The following is a 23,095-nucleotide window of genomic DNA, read 5'->3' as shown; positions in this document are numbered from 1 at the left end:
GAGGTTACGCTCTGTTCAAAAGTTGTAGCAGAGTTTTACTGTCACCAACTGACAGTTGTTGTTGTTGGTGTGTTTTCTCGATACGGTGCTGTTTCAAAGGAACAAAATTTCATAAAATTGTAAGTATTACGACATTTTTCCTATCTTTTTAAATAATTAAAGTTTGTTTTAGCCCTTCCACGATGCCGGAAGCACCAGCTCGCAACCCTCTGGAGAGTTTCATGAACTCCATTGCCTCTGTCGTCGATGGCCCTGTGACTTGGTTTAGGGGTAAGTTTTTTGATTCTTTGAGTTTGGAAAAAATGGGTTTATTTCAATGTAAAAGCTGTTAAATTTCTAGGGAATTGTTTGTACATCTTCTACTAAGAAAACTGCTTCTATTAGTTGGTAGACCTGTGTAAATTTAGCCTCAGAAAGATGATTTATTTTATTACATAATTCCTCCTAACCTGCCGGATTCGACACCGCCTGCTTGTTCATAATTTCAAACCAAAACAAACGAGAGAGAGTGGGGCAAAATGAACCTTTCTTATCTGAATAAAACATTAAATTATTTTAAACACTCAGCTTTTATTACATTTCTTTTGTGTTTTTACAGAATCGGTCGTCGAGCCGAACCGCAAGACCTACCCGTGGTACCACCAGAAGTTCCGCCGTGTTCCGACCATCGACCAGTGCTACACCGACGATGCGGTGTGCTTCTTCGAGGCCAACAACCAGTTCAAGCGGGACAAGTAAGTGCGGGACACATTGTATCTTTTGGCTACATTTTAAATTGCACAACACATGAGACAAAGCAGCGCCACGATGGTGAAAATCGTATCGCGGATGCACGCCTTCTGTCTCCAGCGCAATTCTCCGTACATTCTGGTGCTGCGGTCGGGATTTGCTTTGTTTATCTCCGTCTCTTTTTACGAGCTGATGGCCACAATTTGTTTATTTTGCCGGTTGCTTTTCCTGTTGAAGAAATTAACATGTTTATAAAAATGCAGATTTGCTGTGTGTACAGAAAAAAAATTCAACACGAAATTGAAGGTGAAATTGTAGAAGGAGAGATTGCAGATCAACACGTTGTAAATACCGGCCGGAAAGTATTGAACCAGGGAGAAATTGTTAATTGTTTACAGCAATACAAGGAATTTTATTATTTGTGTCTGTTTGTATTGATTATTTTACGAGAGTTTTTCAAGGATGTGGTCATGGACGGTTATTAATGTCTTTTCAAAAACTTTTTCTAAAATTAAGCTGTCGTTGAAACATTTATGGAGTAGTTTTATTTATTCGTTATTTATATGATTGAAATTGTATACAAGTAAATATGCACAAGAAGCTATTTTGCATAATTTATTTGTTCAAGTCTATGCAATTTTTAGAAGTGATCATTTTCCGGGCATTTTGAAACCGTTTTACCTTTCGTAAAGTTTGACAACCCGTCGTTCTACGCATAATTGTCCCACGTCATTTTTGGCCAATTTTGACTTTATGCCATTTTTTATGTTTTGTTTGATGTGTACTTTAAGAAAAACACATAAAATCTTGTACTTTGTTCGGAAACTCGTAAAAAACAGCACCAAGTCTGTTTGTCCCATCGTTAAAATTCAAATAAGGGTGAAAAAACTGCTAACTGGGGCGATTTGGGACTCGTATGGCGAATAGGAACCCACGGGACAATTATGCGTAGAAACACAGAAATCGGTCAAAAAATTTCAATCGCGTTTTTCTCAGTTGCACTTTTTTGAACACAGGACAATTATGCGTAGAACGGCAGTTAACTGCTCTGAAAGCACAGTCGTTCATATACCTTAACCATTTTTGCAAAAACCGAACCAAATTTTTTCTCTTAACTTTTTTTAATAAACCGATTTCTTTTCAAAATAAAACTATATCTTCTATAAAAAGTAAAGAACTGATTTGGAACTGCTCATATTTGAAAAAAAATATGTGGAAACATACAGAAATAATTAAAAAAAAATGCTTTAAAAAATAAAAGAATCCATAAACTAGGGGAAATATACCCTTTCCAATCAAACACCTATCTTCGTCATTTGAAGAGTTTGATGCTCGATTAAAGCTCCAAAAATACTATTTAGGCTACAAAACTAACCAGCAACAGCACCGCCTCGAGTAAGCACGCAAATGTATGCTTCTTACTGGCCAAAAAGATCAAATATAATGCACTTTTGACCATAATTTCTATTTTGCGAAACCATTTCTCATCATTTTGGTGGCATACACAGTGACACACGCGAGAAACCCACAAACGCTTAATAAATATCGCCAAAATCAACTTATCACTTTCGCTTACTTTTTCACGGCGCTTTCGATACAAAACTGCCCCCAACTTTCGGCAACATGTTCGTTTGCACATTGGTTGATCACTCACTTGAAATATAATCCCAAAACATGTAAATAATTAGCAAGCGCCATAAAAAAAAAAAACAAACGCGCCATGTCTTTTGACGACCCATTCCAATCGAAGGCTGAAGAAAATCAAGTGAGCCAGAGATGCCAGGAAATTTTCTCTATAAATGCTACTTTTCGTGAGTGTTTGCTTAAAATTTCATCAATTTTGGCAGCACTGAGCAGAGAAGTGGAATAAAAAAGAACTAAGCTGAAAATAGGAAAATGGGCGTAGCCCAATGCACTCGTTTGATTAGAATTCATTTTGGAAATATTTTTTTTAAATGCATGTAAAATGAATAGCATAACTTTTATTAAAAGGAAAAATAAACAGAAACGTTCACAAAAAGTTGCTCTACTCGTTGGTGTACTTGGTTTTAGTGAATTTCAAGGATCAATCCAGATTATCCAGCATCATTCAAACACGACCGCTTATTAGGCTTAAAATGGGCATATTGCCCCTATGCTGAAAATTTAAATAACTGCTCATGTTTGAAAGAATGCAAAAACAAACAGAAACTCACAAAAATGATACAACTTACATGAAAAGGAATGCAAAACATACAAAAATTATTCAAAATTATGTGCTGAAAATTTAAAGAGTTGCTCATGTTTGAATGAATGCAAAAACTAACAGAAATAAAACAAATAATTTGCTTTAAAAAAGGAATGCAAAAACCTGAGTTCAGAATAGTGGTCCGCAAAGCGGCCTCAGTTTAGAACTGTCAAAGCGGAACCAATTTACTGTTTGAAAAATGATGCCAAGAAATGGCAAGTATTGTAATCGATCTATAATTTATTTTGTCAGGAATAAAAAAGTCGAGAGCGTCGTTCTTTTGAGGTATTCAAAGTCAACAAATTTTGAGAAAAGGGTTGAAATCGAGATTGGCATAACTCGTCGCCAAAAATTTCAATAAGCGCTATGTCTCACGCAAAACCTATGTTTACGATGAATTATCAGTAACTAATGACACCTGCCGAATAACATTGAATAATCTTACTCCTGTATTATCACTGCGCTTCAAAGATACATAATCTCGTAAATTCCATTCGGTTGCTTTTGTGATTCAAAAAATTCCTCCCACTTCTGACGCAATTTGTCATTACGTTGAAAACAAAAAGGACTCTTTTGGCCGCCCATCGTTTAGTCTACGAACAAAAAAAGTTCGAAGAACATCACATCCAATTTTTTCAAAACGAATCACTTCAGCAGCCTTCTACTTTGTTTATGTTTACAGCTGTAGTGCCTTTGTATTAGTGAGGAGCAGTGGGGATCATTCGGAAATCACGTTACGCATTCTGTCTTTTCAGCACCCTAATGCAAAAACTAACAAAAAATATTTAAAATTACATTCTAAAATCTAAAGAACTGCTCATGCTTGAAAGAATGCACTCAAAGGTGTTGTAACCTTAAACTTTTGTACCTACTTCTCGTCAATATGAGAATAAAATGATAAAAGGCTACAATTCATTATATACATATCACAATATAGATTCCACAAATACTTTAAGTATTTCTCATTTTGTATTCTGCACAACCCCTATGAATTCCTTGATGGCAGCGGAAGATGAAAATAAACTTTAGAAAGTATCGGTAGTTCCGATGTATTTCCTTTAATGAAATGTGTGTTCATTTTATATAGCTTTGTACGACATTTTGTTAATACGGCGAAACGTCCTATTCGGCGAAATGACCTCCGGCGAAACGACATTCAGCGAAATGTCCCGCACCCTTAGTAATATGATCTGGAATGGTTTAAAATAGTAAAAGTACCAAGTACACTCAAACCCCGATGGTTTGACACCAACTGTTGTCAAACGAACGGGGTCACTTTTTAGTTTGATACCCCTTTTACAAGGAGTTCACACACACTACCAAACGTTTGTTTTGAAAGTGTGCGTGAGTGCCTTGTAAAAAGTGACAGCTCGTCACTTTTTAGTTTGACTTTGACCAACCACCGGGGGTTGAGTGTACTTTGTTCAGTTGATAAATCGATGCTTGTGTGCTCTCTTATACTAACTGACATTTTGGTGGTTACGAGAAAATCGATTTTTTAACTTTGAATAACTGTATCTGGAAAACTATTCGACAAACAATTGTCCTAATAATTTTAAAGTATGCTCCTGACATAACTTAAAGATATGGTAAAATATGAAAACTTTTGAAATGCAAAAAAAATTTGGCAGAGAAATTACGAAAAAAAATCATGCTTGCAATTAGGTCTCGTGGCGCAGGGGTAGCGGCTTCGGCTGCCGATCCCGATGATGCTATGAGACGCGGGTTCGATTCCCGCCTTATCCACTGAGCTTCTATCGGATGGTGAAGTAAAACGTCGGTCCCGGTTTCTCCTGTCTCGTCAGAGGCGCTGGAGCAGAAATCCCACGTTAGAGGAAGGCCATGCCCCGGGGGGCGTAGTGCCAATAGTTTCGTTTAGTTTCGTTTCGTTTCATTAGCACAAGTGTGTCTTGAACAGTGATTTGTATGAGTTAGCACAAACGTGCACAGGGCGAATTTTGCAGTTGAGCTAAAATGCTTCTTCGATGGCAGAGTCGTGTATACTTCCAACGTGGCACTTGGTACAAAAGTGCGCAGAGTCATTTTATTGTAAAAATAGTAGTTATTTGTTGTTTCAATGTTTTTTGCGTATTAACTTCAAATTGTTGTTAGTTAAGGAACATTTTTCTCAACAATACTTTTTTAATAGACTTGTTTATCATTAAATTTATTGTGAAAATTGTAGTTTTTGAGAGAACTACCGTTAAAACTTGAATTTTATGAAGAAAAACTCAGTGAAGTGTGAGGTTTCATAAATATAAGTATGATAATCCATGAAATAGCTTCAATAAGACCAACTATGACGAAAACCGAATAGTTCTACGCTTACAAACAGAAGAAAATGATTTTGTAAAAACTTTGAGCCAGTTTATTTTATTTCCATCATGTCATACGACCTTTTCAGAAATGCAAGATATCCAGGACACAAACCATATAACTGTTATTGTAGATTGCAGTTAGAACAAGTGTGTCTCTTGCAATGAATTCTTAGTTTGTATCGAATAGAACAAAAGTGCTCCAAAAAAATCAATACTTAGTATTTGAACATTGACGACCCCTACAGTTGTGCTAAGTGTGCACAACTACGTAAATGATGTTGTTACGTGTTTTTTGGATTGGACGATCCCTGCAGTTGTGCTAAATGTGCACAACTTCTTGAAGGGTGTTTGAGTTGGATATTTGGGTTAGGCTAAGTGTGAGATTGGTTAATGGATGTTGTTGTTACGTAGTTTTTTTGGATTGGACCATCCCTGCCGTTGTGCTAAATGTGCACAACAAGAGTTCTCAAATAAGCCGGTTAGGCTAGGTTCACCTATTGGTTCGGCTTAAACCTCCCTTTGTGGTTCAATCCTTGTTCAGTGAACCATGATCCATTCGTTACACCGCAACATTCGTTACACCGCAACATTTGTTAAACCGTAACATTCGTTACACCGTAACATTCGTTACACCGTAACATTCATTTCACCGTAACATTCGTTACACCGTAACATTCGTTACACCGTAACATTCGTTACACCGTAACATTCTTTACACCGTGACATTCGTTACACCGTAACATTCGTTACACTGTAGTATGGTTACACCGTAACATTCTTTACACCGCATCATTCGTTACACCGTAACATTCGTTACACCGTAACATTCATTTCACCGTAACATTCGTTACACCGTAACATTCGTTACACCGTAACATTCTTTACACCGTAACATTCGTTACACCGTAACATTAGTTACACCGTAACATTCATTTCACCGGAACATTCATTACACCGTAACATTCATTTCACCGTAACATTCGTTACACCGTAACATTCGTTACACCGTAACATTCGTTACACCGTAACATTCGTTACACCGTAACATTCGTTACACCGTAGTATGGTTACACCGTAACATTCTTTACACCGCATCATTCGTTACACCGTAACATTCGTTACACCGTAACATTCGATACACCGGAACATTCGTTACACCGTAACATTCGTTACACCGTAACATTCGTTACACCGTAACATTCGTTACACCGTAACATTCTTTACACCGTAACATTCGTTACACCGTAACATTCATTTCACCGTAACATTCGTTACACCGCATCATCCGTTACACCGTAACATTCGTTACACCGTAACATTCGTTACACCGTAACATTCGTTACACCGTAACATTCGTTACACCGTAACATTCGTTACACCGTAACATTCGTTACACCGTAACATTCGTTACACCGTAACATTCGTTACACCGTAACATTCGTTACACCGTAACATTCGTTACACCGTAACATTCGTTACACCGTAACATTCGTTACACCGTAACATTCGTTATACCGTAACATTCGTTACACCGTAACACTCGTTACACCGTAACATTCGTTACACCGTAACATTCGTTACACCGTAACATTCGTTGCATTGTTGCATTCTTGACACCGTGATATTCGTTACACCGTAAAACATCGCAATTAAAACATTTTTTAAGTCGTTGTGCACACTTAGCACAACTGCAGAGGTCGTCCAATCCAAAAAACTACGTAACAACATCATCCACTAACCAATCTCACACTCAGCCTAACCCACTTAGCACAACTTCAGGGGTCGTCCATTAAAAAAACTAGGTAACAATAACAACCACTAATTAATCTCACACTTATCCTAACCGAAATATCAAATTTAAAACATTTGTAAGTCGTTGTGCACAGTTAGCACAATTGCAGGGGTCATCCAATCCAAAAAAAAAACTACGTAACAACATCACCCACTAACTGATCTTACACTTAGCCTATCCGAAATATCCAATTTAAAACATTTTTTGAATCGTTGTGCACACTTAGCACAACTGCAGGGGTCGTCCAATAAAAAAAAACTACGTAACAACATCATCCATTCTCCAATATCACACTTAGCCTAACCCCAATATCCAATTTGAAACATTTTTAAGTCGTTGTGCACACTCAGAACAACTGCAAGGATCGTCCAATCCAAAAACTACGTAACAATAACATTCACCTACCAATGTCACACTTAGCTTAACTTAGGGGTCATCCAATTAAAATAAAACTCTGCCACTAAATAATTATTTGACACACTTACAACTTCTTCACGTATCCAAATGTGCACACTTGTGCTAATTGCCTTCCAAAATAGTGCTCCATAATATTGCTCAAACTAGTAAGGACACCTGGCAATTTACCATAATATTATAGCATAATCGTATTTTTATGGATTTGCGTGTTTTCAAAAGGTCAAGCCATGATGAAAAATAAGAGAGCTCATCCATGATGCGTTCGAAAATGGCAGTTAGTACAAATGGTTACAGGGCGATATCTCCGCGTAGGAAACGAATTTTTCAGATCTCTTAGAAGCGTTTTGTAGGGAATTTAATTAGCTAAAAGATGTCATCATTAACTCATTTTGTCCCAAAAGTCAGTTAGTACATCAGAGCACAGAGGCATCGAAATATTACGTCACGCTGGTAATCAAGCAACTTTTGCTTACTTAAACAAAGTTACTTATTTAGCATCATTAGGTATCTAAGTAACTTTGAATTTGGGTAAGTTAAGTTGTAAAACAAGAGCATGGCCGTCGTCCCCCAGTGCAACTTTGGATCGATGATCAATTCTTAATCCTTCCTCAGCAAATGTTTTCAATCAAGCAAGCTTACAAATAATTAAAATCACTCTTATTTTGGGGAATGCAATGTAGGGGAAAACACAAACACACACACACACATGATTTTACAAAACACATTTATTCACTTCGATCTCGCAAATCACTCCTTGTCGATAAAATTCACTTTGCAAGGCTTCACCGAATTTTGCGCACCACAATTCTGCACTATTTTTAACGGCTTATAGTTATGCACTATTTACTAGCGCGGCGCGTCCGATTTGCCCCACCAATAAAACAAAACTGCACTTTACTACCCTTCTGCGCGCGCGGTGGTACAGCCTCAATCTTGTTGGCGGTGGTGATGCAGCCGATCAAAACACTCGCCCGAGGAGAATTGATCGATCGTTCGCGGCTTGATCCCGCGCCAAGTGCCGCCTATCCCTTGATGCGTCATCACTCATTGCCCTGCCCTTAACTAAAATGCTTAACCTTAATCGTCTCCGACAAATTGTTTAATTAATTAACATTAATGAGGAGCAAATACTGATCAGTTCGTGACTGCTTCTAAAAGCAAATTAAGACAAAGCCTTCTTTTTGAAAAATATCGTTAGCGACACTTGTTCACGATGTTGTTGAGAATGGTGAAGATTTTGATGACGATCAGGTAGAACAGATTACCGGACCCGAGCCGGAAGACGCTCCGCTGGACCGGCAGACACTTGCTGCGGACTTTGGTGCCGTCGGAGGTGTTCTTGCTGTACTTGGTGTACTGCTTTGGGTTGGGTGGATTGGCCATTATTTCCTCTTGGCTAGCTCATGCAGTTTCTGAAAATAAATTGATCCTTTAGATGAAAATTCTTAAAATTCCAGTAAATCTAACCTTTTGAAAAGTCAACTTTCAAATTTTCTTTGAAGAAGAAGCAAGAAAATCCCCACCGGTTGCCCCGAATCGGCTGTCCAAATCGAACTGACCACAGATCGGTGGTGGTGGTGGCGATCTTGTCCAACCTCGGAATACATATCGGCCAATCGGCGAAACGAGTTTTTACTCTCAAATCGCGATACATATTTACGTATCGTCCCTTTTAAATGGCGGCTTTTTCCCGCCGCTGCTTGTAGGGATAGTGGGACAAATTGAAATTTTGGGCAAAAAAATATTTATTTAAAATCCCATTTTCCGGAAACGATCATCGATCAAAAGAATCAACGTTTGTCAATTCCGAATAAGGTACAAAAAAAAAACAGACATATGCATTGCAAACAAAATGGCATCTTTGACTTAAATTTGTTTCAAATATACGTGCGATATTTGAAACTAATTTAAGTCAAAGTTGCCATTTTGTTTGGCTTTTAATATGTAACTTTAAAGCAAATTGGGGTTTTTATCTGAACGAAACACATTTCATTATTATTTAATCTGGATAAGAAAATATTCGAGTTTGATTTTCGTAAATTGATTCCTTTTGGGACCACCCTAGCACGATTTAGGTCACCCTGATGGCAAAGCAAAAAAAATACGGAAACCCCCAAAAAAATGTTGAGCCTGATTGGAGAACTTTTTTTCAGTTTGTGCTATTTTCAAATGGAATTGCTCTATCACTATAATTTTTTGATGATTTAATGAATTTAAGAAAATATTTTTAATTTTTAAACTTTTACGTCTATCAATGATCTTTAGCTCCTAATTTTTTTTTTATAGAATAAAAAGTCTACATTTGATTAGAAGTGCATAAACAAGCGTTTTACCGATTTTACAATGTATACAATCACTTTTACAATGTTTTGAATGAAAAATTCAATTTTAGTCAATAATTTATTCCTTATTTGTGATTTTTTTTTTGCGCAAGCTTTGCAATTTTGAAATAAAATATGCAAAGGCTTTAGTTTATGTGTGTTTCTAATTTTAATTGGCTGAGCGTTGTTTAACTGGGCTGCTTTTTAACTGGGCGCTCGATAACTGGGCCGTTGCCCAGTTAAAAAGCAGACAAACGTCAAAAAACCAAAACAAACCAAAATAACCAAGGGGTTAATGGATGCAAAAATCATATTCAATAAATAAAAAAACTTTTTTCAAAATTTTGTTTAATTTCAAGTTACAATTAAAGAAATATGAAAAGTAAGCATTGTAAATAAATTTGATTTACTTTTATTTTTAAATTTCATCGGGAAAATATTATGCATCGGTGGTCCCCTCGTTATTTTTCGTTCAGCCCAGTTAGCGAGCAGCATTCGGTGACTGGGCTACGTTCTCAGCCCAGTTACCGAACAAGTACTGTAATACCATTATTATTTAAATTGTAAAAAATATACTTGAATGCATAGTCTGGGGAATCACAACAAATTACTGTATGCACATTTTTACATAAAATAAAATATGGGAAATGTTGGTGAAAGAAACAGCAAAAATTTGGCCAAAATTTACCCCAGAAAAAAAAGACTTAGCTGGAGATCAAAAGACAAAAATAAACATAAAAAATTTAATTTGAAAGATTTTGTTATTGATTTAAAAAAAACTCTGGAATACAGTAAAAGCAGGCAAATGTCAAAAAACAATAACAAAGCATAATGATCGAGGGGTCAGTGGATGCAAAAAATAAATTGTCATTAAATGTCATGTCCAAAGGAAAATTGGAGGATTTGCTCTAGAAGTATTTTCGAGTTTCTTTTATTTTTATTTTTTGTAAAGAAAATATAATGCATTGATGTTTCCCTCGTCATTTTTCTACCAGCCCAGTTAGCGAGCAGAGCCTCCTGATTTCAGATAAACTTCAGGTATTATTTGAAGGTTGCGCCTTCCTCAAACTTTTATCTGAAATTTATCTGAGATCAGGAGACTTTCAACTTTTTTTTTCGATACACGTCTACTATGTTTTCAAAACCATTTTTAAATATTTGAATTATACATTTAAATTTGAGTTTTTATAATCATGGACTGAATTTGTGCTGCTGTAAAATTTGTAAAATTAAAAAAAAGACTAAGCTGGAGATCAAAAGACAAAAATAAACAAAAAGCATTGAATTTGAGCAGTTTTCTCAGATTTCGGTCATTCGATTTTTTTTTTTGTATTTTTTAATCCAACTGAAACTTTTTTGGTGCCTTCGGTATGCCCAAAGGAGCCATTTTGCATCAATAGTTTGTCCATATATTTTTCTATACAAATTTGGCAGCTGTCCATACAAAAACGATGGATGAAAATTCAAAAATCTGTATCTTTTGAAGGAATTTTTTGATCGATTTGGTGTCTTCGGCAAAGTTGTAGGTATGGATATGGACTACATTGAAAAAAAAAATTCACGGTTAACAATTTTTTGATGATTTTTTATTTAACTTTTTGCCACTATAACTTGATTTGCAAAAAAAACCCTATTTTTCAGAAATTTCCAGGTTGTGGAAAAAATCTTTGACCGAGTTATAAATTTGTTAATCAATTCAGATTTTTTCAAAAAATCTTAATATTGGTCGCAAAATTTTTTCAACTTCATTTTTCGAGGTAAAATCAAATTTGCATTCAAAAAGTACTTTAGTGAAATTTTGATAAAGTGCGCCGTTTTCAAGTTAAATCCATTTTTAGGTGACCTTGTTGAAAATAGTCGCAGTTTTTCGTTTTTTAAAATTAGTGCACATGTTTGCCCACTTTTGAAAAAAATATTTTTGAAAAGATGAGAAAATTCTCTATATTTTGCTTTTTTGAACTTTGTTGATACGACCCTTAGTTGCTGAAATATTGCCATGCAAAGGTTTAAAAACAGGAAAATTGATGTTTTCTAAGTCTCACCCAAACAACACACCATTTTCTAACGTCGAGATCTCAGCAACTAATTGTCCGATTTACAATGTTAAAATATGAAACTTTTGTGAATTTTTCCGATCTTTTTGAAAAAAAATATTTCAAAATTTTTAACCAAGACTAACATTTTAAAAGAGCGTAATATTGAATATTTAGCCCTTTTGAAATGTTAGTCTTGATTTTAAAAATTTGAAAATATTGTTTTCGTAAAGATCAGAAAATTTCACGAATGTTTCATATTTTAACCAGGGCTGCGGAGTCGGGTCGTATTTCAAACGACTCCGGCTCCGACTCCGACTCCAGCTTTCTCAGATTAGCCGACTCCGACTCCGACTCCGGCTTTCAACAAATGGTTGGCTCCGACTCCGACTCCGACTCCGGCCTACCAACTCTAGCCGACTCCGACTCCAGCTTTCAACAAATTGTTGGCTCCGACTCCGACTCCGACTCCACGTATTTTTAAATGTTTCAAAAGTTAGTTAACTATTATTAGTTAATTATTTTTAAAACATTGATAAATAGGATTATTTAAATAATCTCTAAGCGTCATGTTTTCTCAAGCAAAATAAGTAAAGTAAAGTAAACGGAAAAAAGTTTCCAGGTTACATGTTTCATACGTTATGGAAACAGAAATCAAAAAATATCTTCAGTTTTAGAGGCATTTTGAGAAGAACAGTTTTGTAAGTAAATTTGGATTTATTTGCTTAACCTCAAATTTGAAAATATTTTTTTCAAAGCTAATAAATTTAAATTTTAAATTGTTATTCTTGAATGAATAATTAAAAGAAACCTGGCCTTAACGATCTATTGTACATTACAATTCAATTTACTCACTTTCAGGCTGACATTTATAAGAAGCAAAGTGACAGGCATCTCGTTTTTTAAATGACTGTTTTAAACGAAACTTTTTTTTTAAGGCGTACCTGGACATCACGCCATGGCTGAAGGAGATTAGTATTGCAAATCAATGTATCTAAACAATTTCTTCGTGGAAAGAACGCTTAAGATGTCCTTTTCAAATATCGGTGACATGAAAAATATTTTACCCTGGAAATTTTTGATTTATTTTAATTTTAAAAGTTTATATACTTTAAAAAGGAGGCGCACGATACTTCGTGAATCTTCACCTAAAACGAAGCTTTATGAATGATCTTGCGCCTCCATCAATATATATGAAAACTTAAAATATTATAAAAAACAAATATCCACAAGTAAAATATTTTCTAGGTCACAAGTATTCCATTTTTTTAAAGTACATTGATTTGCAATGATAATCACCTTCCGTTATATTGGCGTGGGATATACAGTATGAGGAAATTCGTACCAGTTGATCATTTGTTGAGATTTGTTCAACGATAATATGCAACGATATCAAAATAGTTTGCCTAAAATCAACATCAATATCAACAATCAATGATTATTTCAAAATTAGTTGCAACTTCTTTTGATATTTTTTGTTAGTTTAAATTATTTTAAATGCAACACTTTGATTTTCTTGTACTCAGTTATATACAAAATGCGCATGTTGAGTTCCAAGTAAGAGATTGTTATTATCGTTGATTATTTGTAACAAAAGTTAAACTGTCAGTGACTCTTTTTCGATTTCCAAAAACAATGATTGCAATTTTTAATCTTTTGATGTACCTCGTAATTTTTTTCATAAAAAAATGATTTAACTTAAAACCTCCAAGACATTCGCTATCGGGGTAAAAGATGACTGTGCGTGTACTTTTTTTCAGAAAGAACTGGATGAACTTTGGTCAAATTTGAATTGAAAAGGCACATAAATATAGGCAAAAGGAAGCAGTCAGAATCAATTAGATATGTCTGACTACATAACCAATATTTTTTTATAATTTTTTAAATTATGATACTACATACTTGGGTAAGAGGTTATCATTTAGTGATTATAGTGTAATAACACAATCAGAGCTTTCCAATCACAATAAAAAGCTTCGAAAACATAATGGCATCTGATAGATCAATTAAAAATATAAGATGTTTTGGATAACTGAACAATAAAAAAAAACATATTTTTTGTTGAATTTAAGATAACTTCGACTCCGACTCCGACTCCGACTCCGGGTTATCAGAAATCTTCGGCTCCGACTCCGACTCCGACTCCAGCTCTTAAAATTTAGCCGACTCCGGCTCCGACTCCGACTCCGGCTGCTCGAGTTTTGACGACTCCGACTCCGACTCCGACTCCAGGTCCTCAAAAAGACCCGACTCCACCGACTCCGGCTCCGACTCCGACTCCGACTCCACAGCCCTGATTTTAACATTGTAAATCGGACCATTAGTTGCTTAGATATCGACGTTAGAAAATGGTGGGTCGTTTGGGTGATACTTGGAAAACATCAATTTACATGTTTTTAACCCTTTGCATGGCAATATCTCAGCAAAAATAACGGACTACTGTTGTTAAACAAAGAGCATCTAAACAGAAGCAACATTCTCAAAACAAATTATAATATTTTAAATTTCGTGAATGCAGCATAATTTTTCAAAAGTTCATATGAATAAAGGACACCCATGAAGAATCATTGTCAAGAAATTTACTCTACACAGTAAAAAATAATGTTAATTTGGAAACTTGAATTTTGACAGGTTGAATATTACCTCTTTTATGATGTAATTTTATCTCAATTGAGACTGAAAAAGTGGCATTACGCCAGAAAAGTGGTAAAATTACACATTTTTAGAGGTAAAATTACACCTTTTTTCTGACATGAAAGATGTCCCCCTTCCCAGATGTAATATTATTATTGATTTTTTTTCTGTGTAGAAATGATTTTTTATTCGAATTTTTAATTTTGTCAATTACTGCATAAGATTTGACCAATTTTAATCTAAATCTCAACCACATTCCGATAATCGTCCAGAGCGGTTCGAATCGAAACCGGCGCTCGCAGTTTATTTCTGGCCAAAATAATGCAAACATATTTAGTCTATTCGGGGATCGAGATCTATTTACCTAAAAGTGTCAGTTTTTAAACAAAATTTTAATTTTGATTCATTGTATAGTATCAACTAAACAAATTTCTCTGATGGAATTTTTTACTTACCAGTTGTATTAAATATTTCATCAAAATCAACAGCTGGAGAAATCTATTGAATTTTTTTCTACCAAATTTCTTCCAAAATATTGCTGGTGGTTGTGTATTTTTACTGCACCACCACCCACTTGAATGCGCGTAGAAAGGTTTTATGCTCTTCTCTCCCGAGCAGCAGCCAGCGCTATCGAAACCGAGTGGGTGGATCGCCACATAAACACACAATCAGTCGGAACGAACGCAAAACGATTATTTTATTTGCTGCTGACATCCCGCGTGTATAGGATATGTGTTGGCTCCAATTTGGCTGGCAGGGGGCATCTGGCAAACGAAGCCGACGACGACGACGACGACATCGAAAGGTGTGCAAATTTGGCTACAATTTATTTACTGCTTTTTCAGAACAGACAAAATTGCAGCAAATTATGGTTGAAGGTTTTTGTTGTGTGTGGTGTACCGAAATGCCAATTGGTGACCATTTTCTGGCCACAGATCAACTTTAGCTCGATTCGATAGAAGCATGCTGACAACGAATTGACTAATTTAATTAATTATCAGTGGTATTTGGATTGCAGCCGATCGTCATGTTTACGAGATTCGGTGGCGATTTTGGTAGCAAAAAAATAAATTAAGTCACCAATTCAGTACGCTTTAACAAGATAGTGACATGCTCATAATTTTTTGGGCCATTCTGTTAATATTTCTTTTTTTCTGAATATAGCTCCAGTAAAAAAAAATATCGTTTAGCTGCTGTCACAACTTTTAAAAATATCTTATAATTTCCTATGGTTTTGCGTCTTTTCTGGGCTGTGGTAAAAAAAGAAGTTCTCTATGATTCGCAACTTTTTTCGCCTTTTTCGCGCGGAATCGAAAAATGAATTTTTCAGCAACACAATTTTCAGATCCCTTAGAGGGTCCCAAACAACCTCCCAAAATTTGGAAACGATTAGTTAAGCCCACGATTGGCGCAAAGCGAATAAAATTTGTATGGAAATTACTATGAGAAAACTAGCATTTTCACATTTTGAAATTTACAAAATTCATGTTTTATTATTTCATGAAACCAACACCGTAAAAGTAGGTTGTCTTGAACAACTCTCCCGAAGACAGTATGGTGCCAAATTGCTTCTTACAAAAGTTACAGAGCGTTCTAGAGAGACATTTCGAAATACACGGTAAAAATCATACTTTTTGCCAACACGGCCAAATCAAGCGGAATCTTTCGAAAACTATAATATATTTGAGGGTTTGGGGTGCAACTTAACTATAAATAATTTCTTCAGAACATTTCTTTGCACCGATTTTAAGTAAGGTTCATCAAAATATAAAAAAACAATCATGTGAGCAACTCTCTACAAAATCGGCCGATTTCGACCATTTTTATTTTTTGTATTTTTTATTTGACTTAAACTTTGTGGGGGCCTTCCCTATGACCAAATAAGCTATTTTGCGTCATTGGTTCACCCATACAAGTCTCCATACAATTTTGGCTGCTGTTCATACAAAATGGTATGTAAATATTCAAACAGCTGTAACTTTTGACTGAATTTTCTGATCAATTTGATGTCTTCGGCAAAGTTGTTAGGTTGTTGTTGAGGACTTTTGAGTTGTTGAGTTGTTAGGTATTGTTGAGGACTTTTGAGAAAAAAATTGGTACACGGAAAAAAAATTTGCAGATTTTTTTTATCAACTTTTTTTTCACTAAAACTTAATTTCCCAAAATACGTTTTTTTTATTTTAGAGGCCAAACATTGAATTTTACGCCCATTTAAAATGCTAGTCTTGATTATTTTTTTTCGAAAAGATCGGAAAATTTCACGAATTTTTCATATATTAAAATTGGAAATCGGACCATTATTTGCTGAGATATCGACGTTAGCAAATGGTGGGTTGTTTTGGTGAGATTAAGAAAACTTCAATTTTCATGTTTCTTTTTCTTAAAGCGGCTCTATCTCAGCAACGCGAGGTCCAATCTTCAATGAACTTTTCAAAAAAAAATATTTCTAGAAACGGTCACTATTTTTAAAAATTGAAAAACTGCAAATTTTTCGCTAAAATCAAACTTTTGGTGGTTATATCTTGAAAACGGAGCCCTTTATCAAAAAATCTGTAAAGTACTTTTATCTGTAGTACTTTTCGATTGCAAATTCAATTTTGCATTAAAAAATAATGTCAAACTTGTTTTTACTTGAAACTTCGATTTTTCCAAAAATCACTATTTTATCAAAAATTCATAACTCGGCGGCAGATTTTTTGACCATGTTTCTCTATGGCTCAAAAGTTGCGGATTTTGTCCCCTAAAAAAATCTCGAAAATAAAAAAAATACGTATTTGAGTTGATTAAAAAATCTGTAATTTTTTTTCCTTGTACCTATTTTTTTCTCAAAAGTCCTCAACAATACCTGCAAATTTGCCGAAGACACCAAATTGATCAGAAAATTCACTCAAAAGTTACAGCTGTTTGAATATTTACATACCATTTTTGTATGGACAGCTGCCAAAATTGTATGAAGACTTGTATGGATGAACCAATCACACAAAATAGTTTATTTGGTCATAGGGAAGGCCCCCACAAAGTTTGAGCCAAATAAAAAAATACAAATAAAATCCATTTCCGGTTTTGGTAGAGAATTGCTCATGTCTGTTTTGTATTCTATGGTTTCTTGGGCAATGTTGGCAGAATATTTGAGTTCCATACAAATTTCATTCGCTTTGCGCCAAACGTGGGCTTAACCAATCGCTTATAAATTTTGGACGGTTGTTTGGGACCCGAAAAATGTGTTGCTGATTGGATTTTTATCATTTTTAATTTTCCCAAATAACTTGATTCCACCCTAATCCACCCTAATAAAACAAATCAACAAATTTCGAAAATAAAAATTGCGTGTTTCGGGAATTTAACTTTTAATAATAAAAAGTTGAATAAATTGTCTGGAGACTTGTATGGAAAAACTCATGATGCAGAATTGCTTCTTTTGACAAAGGGAATACAAGGACAAAGTTTCATCCAGATCAAGAAATACAAAGAAAAAGTCGATTTGCAAAATCCTAGAAAACCACTCAAAACTAAAAAAAATATGTTAATCGATTAAAAATCTTGTATAGTAAAAATGCTTCAATAAACGTTTTGAAATGTATGAATTGCTTTACAATCCATTTCAGAAGACTTTTGAATAAAAATGTAAATTTGAATCAAAAAATTAAAAATTTGCAATTACAATTTACTATTTTTTGCCTCCCTGAATGTTCCAAACTTTAAAAATATATAAGAATAGGTAAGGTTAGTGATACAGTTAAACCTCGTATAAGAGCGCCTCGCATATGCAACTTTGCATATACGAGTCATTCCACCTGATTCGGTTTTGTCGCAAGAGTTGCATATGCGAGGTACAGGGCTTATGGGATTTTGGCTATATGGGAGACATGGGCTATATTTTTATAAAAAATCAAATCAAATCAAATATCCAGATAGCCTCAGGGAGGTTCAGGGACTAGTCTACCGATAAGTGGTGATGTTCTGGGTCTTCTGTAGAGTCCCGGGAGCTACGTCCGATGGGTCTACCGACGTAACACGACAGAGGTCTGTGGTTTTTGACCTCAGAACATATTCGGATAGCCTCAGGAGGTTCAGGGACTAGTCTACCGATATGTGGAAATGTTCTGGGTCTTCTGTGAGTCCCGAGCTATGCCTGAAGGGTCTACCGCCGTAACAAGGCAGAGGTCGATGGTTTTGGCCTTAGATTATATCCAGATAGACTCAGGGAGGTTCAGGGACTAGTCTACCGATATTTGGAGATGTTCTGGGTCTTCTATAGAGTCCCGGGAGTTACGACCGACGGGTCTACCGCCGTAACAAAGCAGAGGTCGATGGATTTTGACCTTAGATAATATCCAGATAGCCTCAGAGAGGTTCAGGGACTAGTCTACCGATAAGTGGTGATGTTCTGGGTCTTCTGTAGAGTCCCGGGAGCTACGTCCGATGGGTCTACCGACGTAACACGACAGAGGTCTGTGGTTTTTGACCTCAGAACATATTCGGATAGCCTCAGGGAGGTTCAGGGACTAGTCTACCGATATGTGGAAATGTTCTGGGTCTTCTGTGGAGTCCCGAGAGCTACGCCTGAAGGGTCTACCGCCGTAACAAGGCAGAGGTCGATGGTTTTTGGCCTTAGATTATATCCAGATAGACTCAGGGAGGTTCAGGGACTAGTCTACCGATATTTGGAGATGTTCTGGGTCTTCTATAGAGTCCCGGGAGTTACGACCGACGGGTCTACCGCCGTAACAAAGCAGAGGTCGATGGATTTTGACCTTAGATAATATCCAGATAGCCTCAGGGAGGTTCAGGGACTAGTCTACCGATAAGTGGTGATGTTCTGGGTCTTCTGTAGAGTCCCGGGAGCTACGTCCGATGGGTCTACCGACGTAACACGGCAGAGGTCTGTGGTTTTTGACCTCAGATCATATTCGGATAGCCTCAGGGAGGTTCAGGGACTAGTCTACCGATATGTGGTGATGTTTTGGGTCTCCTGTAGAGTCCCGGGAGTTACGGCCGATGGGTCTACCACCGTAACAAGATAGAGGTCGGAGGTTTTCGACCTCAGATCATATTCAGATAGCCTCAGGGTGGTTCAGGGACTAGTCTACCGATGTGTGGTAATATTCTGGGTCTTCTGTAGAGTCCCGAGAGTAACGGTCAATGGGTCTACAGCCGTAACTAGTCTACCGATATGTGGTGATGTTCTGGGTGTTTTGTAAGATTTCGGGAGCTACGGCCATTGGGTCTACCACCGTAACAAGATAGAGGTCGGAGGATTTTGACCTCAGATCATATCCGGATAGCCTCAGGGAGGTTCTGGGGCTAGTCTACCGATGTGATAGGTCATTTGTAAGATCCTGGGAGTTACGGCCGATGAGTCTACCGCCGTAACAAGATATAGGTCTGTGGTTTTTGAACTCAGATCATATCCGAATAGCCTCTCAGGGCCGTTACTTCCGGGACTCTACAGAAGACCCAAAAGATCATAACACATCGGTAGACTAGTCCCTAAATCGTCCTGAGGCTATCCGGATATGATCTAAGATCAAAATCCAGTGACCTCTGCCTTATTTCGGTGGTAGACCCATTGACCGTAACTCCTGGGACTCTACAGAAGACCCAGAACATCACCACACATCGGTAGACTAGTCCCTTAATCTCCCTGAGGCTATCTGAATATGATCTTAGGTCAAAATCCAGTGACCTCTGCCTTATTTCGGTGGTAGACCCATTGACCGTAATTCCCGGGACTCTACAGAAGACCCAGAACATCATATGATCTGTGGTCAAAAACCACAGTCAAATCGCCTACCTCATACTTGTACGGCGTTGAACACATAGGCCTTAACTTGACGAAGTTTCGGATGACCTAGAACATCGTTAACCATGTAAATTTGGTGTAGCTGTATAGCTGACTTCATAACGATTCCAAAACACTATAAATTTGTATAGTTTAGTTGATTTTTTATAAAAATATAGCCCATGTCTCCCATATAGCCAAAATCCCATAAGCCCTGTACCTCGCATATGCGTGCTTCGCATAAGAAACCCCCATATAAGGTGCATATGCGAGGTTTAACTGTACATTCATAAGGGCAGAACTTATTCAACCATAAACAGGGTTTTATTTATTAAATCAATCCAAATCCAATAAGTTAGAGAAAATCTTAATACATTCCTGAACCAGTATAAATTTGGTGATTTGGATTGTTTGAACCCCTCTGAAGTTTAATACTCTTATGTTGAAAAAATAATTTTACTCGTTAATTCTTTAAAAAAAGAAAAACTCTTTCACCTTTCAATTTGTTTGAATTAGTAACCATTTGCAAAAAAGTAGATTTTTTTCCATGGAAAAAAGCGTTTTTTTGTGCTCTTTATAAATGTATTTTTTTTTTCGTTTAGACTCTTTTTGTGTACAAATAATCATGTTTTGATCTTGAATTTTTCAAAAAAAAAATATTACGCCGTCTATGGGAGTGTTCTTTTATTACGTAAATCTAAAAAAATCTAACCTTAGCGCAGCCATCCTTCTTCTTTACACGGCCAGGCTAGAGCGTCCAATTTCCCGGGATTACAAAATTCCCGTGAAACGGGAAATTTTCAATTTTGAAAATTATTCTGATGCTACTTCAATATGTGCAGCAAAATTGTATAAAACAGCACCTTTAATGGTAAATTTGAGTGAGAGGAGCAATTAATGGCTTAACTGCTTGTAAAAAATCATACAACTTTAAGAAAGAATATAACATAATTTGTGTTGCCCAACAAATAAGCAAGATCTATCCCCAGTTATGAATGCTTCGGAAATAAATATTATCTGAAATAAACCTTGATATGAAATTTACAGACGAGCAGAAAAGTTCAATATGAAATTTAGATTGAAATGAATAAAATAAAAATAAGCTCTCTCTTATATTTTTTTGGTGGATATTTCCAAAACATTGGTGCCAAAAAGTAAGGAAAATGTATACTTCCCCTTGAATTTCGAGATCTCCCGGGAAGTTCTCAAATTTCCCGGGAAACGGGAAATATTTTTTTTACGGGAAGTCCCGGAAATTTCCATGATTTTTTCCCGGGACGGAAAATTGGACGCTCTATGCCAGGCCAACTGCGTAAAGTTTACCGCAAAGATGATTCGTTGAATTGAATTGAATTTGTATATAAATGATCAAACAACAACATACAGTTCTAAATCTACAGGTAAGGAAGAAACATGGCGATCTCCAGGGTAGCGTTCTTTTATTTTAACACAAAATGTGATTTTTTGACCCATAAACGATCCGATTAATATTTAATTGATCAGTAATCGTTTGTGAACCAAAACCACAAAAATATCCTACATATTGACTTAGAGAAGGGACGAAAACAACCCAAGCTCGTCACTCACGCCCCCGGACCGTGCTCGTTGCTCCAGCAGCGCCAGATTGATTGATTCGAAATTGACTGACTGTTTATTTGAGCGCGCGAGCATGTGAACTGCGGCGTGCCCATGACTTGACGCTGGTTCCATAAAACGTTTCTTTTTTTTCTGTTTTGTCCAACTTTGCCGGGATGTTTAATTTACTCTGTCGAGGTAACAAATTTACACACTACTCTCGTCTGCCTTATTTCCCTCCCCTGTTGGGTTACTTCTGTCTGCACTAGAGATAAGCTTATTTATTTTTGAACTTGATCCGATTCGCCAACCAATTGTAACGTTATTCACTTGAATGGAGTCATCCAAACAAACGATTATTGTCCTAATTGAGTTTCCCGATGGATATCGCTCATGTTAATGCATTTTGAAATTTATTTTACCTTTCAGGATGGTCGACAACGAAATCTTGAACATTCTGCGCCAACGCTTTGAGGACTGCGTCCTGTACGAGCAGCCTGACCACGAGCGCAAGTGCCGTCCCCTGCTGGACCAGTACGAGAAGGCCGCGGAAAACTGGTTCATCAAGTGTGAGTTTGACAAATCATATAAAATTCTAGTTTAAAAAACTCGATATTTTTTCTCTAGATGGTGACCTGGGTGGTTACGCCAACGCCAAGACTGCGTACATGAAGCAGAAGCACCGCATGGTCTGGGAGAGACGCCACGGACCGGTCGGTTCCGGAATGAAGCAGGCCGAGGAGGAGCATTAGTTGGGGGGAAAATTGAAGAAGCGAAAAAGTGTGTCGTCCTGCACTGCGCTGCGCTGGCTGGTAGTTGAAACAATTTGGTTATTTCTTATGAAATTGTGTAAATATAAGAACAACTGAAATTGGTGGGTTCGTTTTAACTTTAATGTCACAATCCTGAAAATCGCCTAAATACATTGTTTTTCAAATTTCAAATTCACAATTCGACGGAAACATCGCTTTATAAGGTAGCTTTCCACTAAAAATAGCAAAAGTTAATTCAGTAAAATTTACTAAATAATTATTTTAAATAAGACGACTAGGTCAGAGGTTGTGGAGAAGTTTGTGTACCTTGGATCGTTGGTGACTACAGACCACTATGGGCCATCTCCATACAAACAGGCGGCCAAATTATTTTTTTGCTTTTTAAATGTTTTTTCATACAAATTTGGGTAATTGTATGGTATTGAAATGATATACGTCGATTTTTATGACTTTTCATGTTTTTCAATAGTTGATTGTTTATAATAAATAGTCTT

The 23,095-nt window shown here is 36.4% G+C and overlaps 1 protein-coding gene across 1 annotated transcript; it reads left to right on the top strand.

Moving 5' to 3' along the window:
* LOC6036361 (NADH dehydrogenase [ubiquinone] 1 beta subcomplex subunit 10) lies at positions 1 to 22,703 on the top strand. The gene is made up of 5 exons (XM_001846368.2): positions 1 to 119; positions 173 to 270; positions 599 to 734; positions 22,258 to 22,397; positions 22,456 to 22,703. The coding sequence occupies exons 2-5, from the start codon at positions 183 to 185 to the stop codon at positions 22,578 to 22,580; spliced, it is 489 nt and encodes a 162-aa protein (XP_001846420.1). The 5' UTR covers positions 1 to 119; positions 173 to 182; the 3' UTR covers positions 22,581 to 22,703.
* The last annotated feature ends 392 nt before the right edge of the window (positions 22,704 to 23,095 follow it).

Source organism: Culex quinquefasciatus, chromosome 2 (genome assembly GCF_015732765.1).
Source record: "Culex quinquefasciatus strain JHB chromosome 2, VPISU_Cqui_1.0_pri_paternal, whole genome shotgun sequence".
In the NCBI taxonomy this organism is placed as follows: Eukaryota; Metazoa; Arthropoda; class Insecta; order Diptera; family Culicidae; genus Culex; species Culex quinquefasciatus.
Note: the sequence above shows the minus strand (reverse complement) of the source record. Positions and strands in the feature narration are given on the sequence as shown.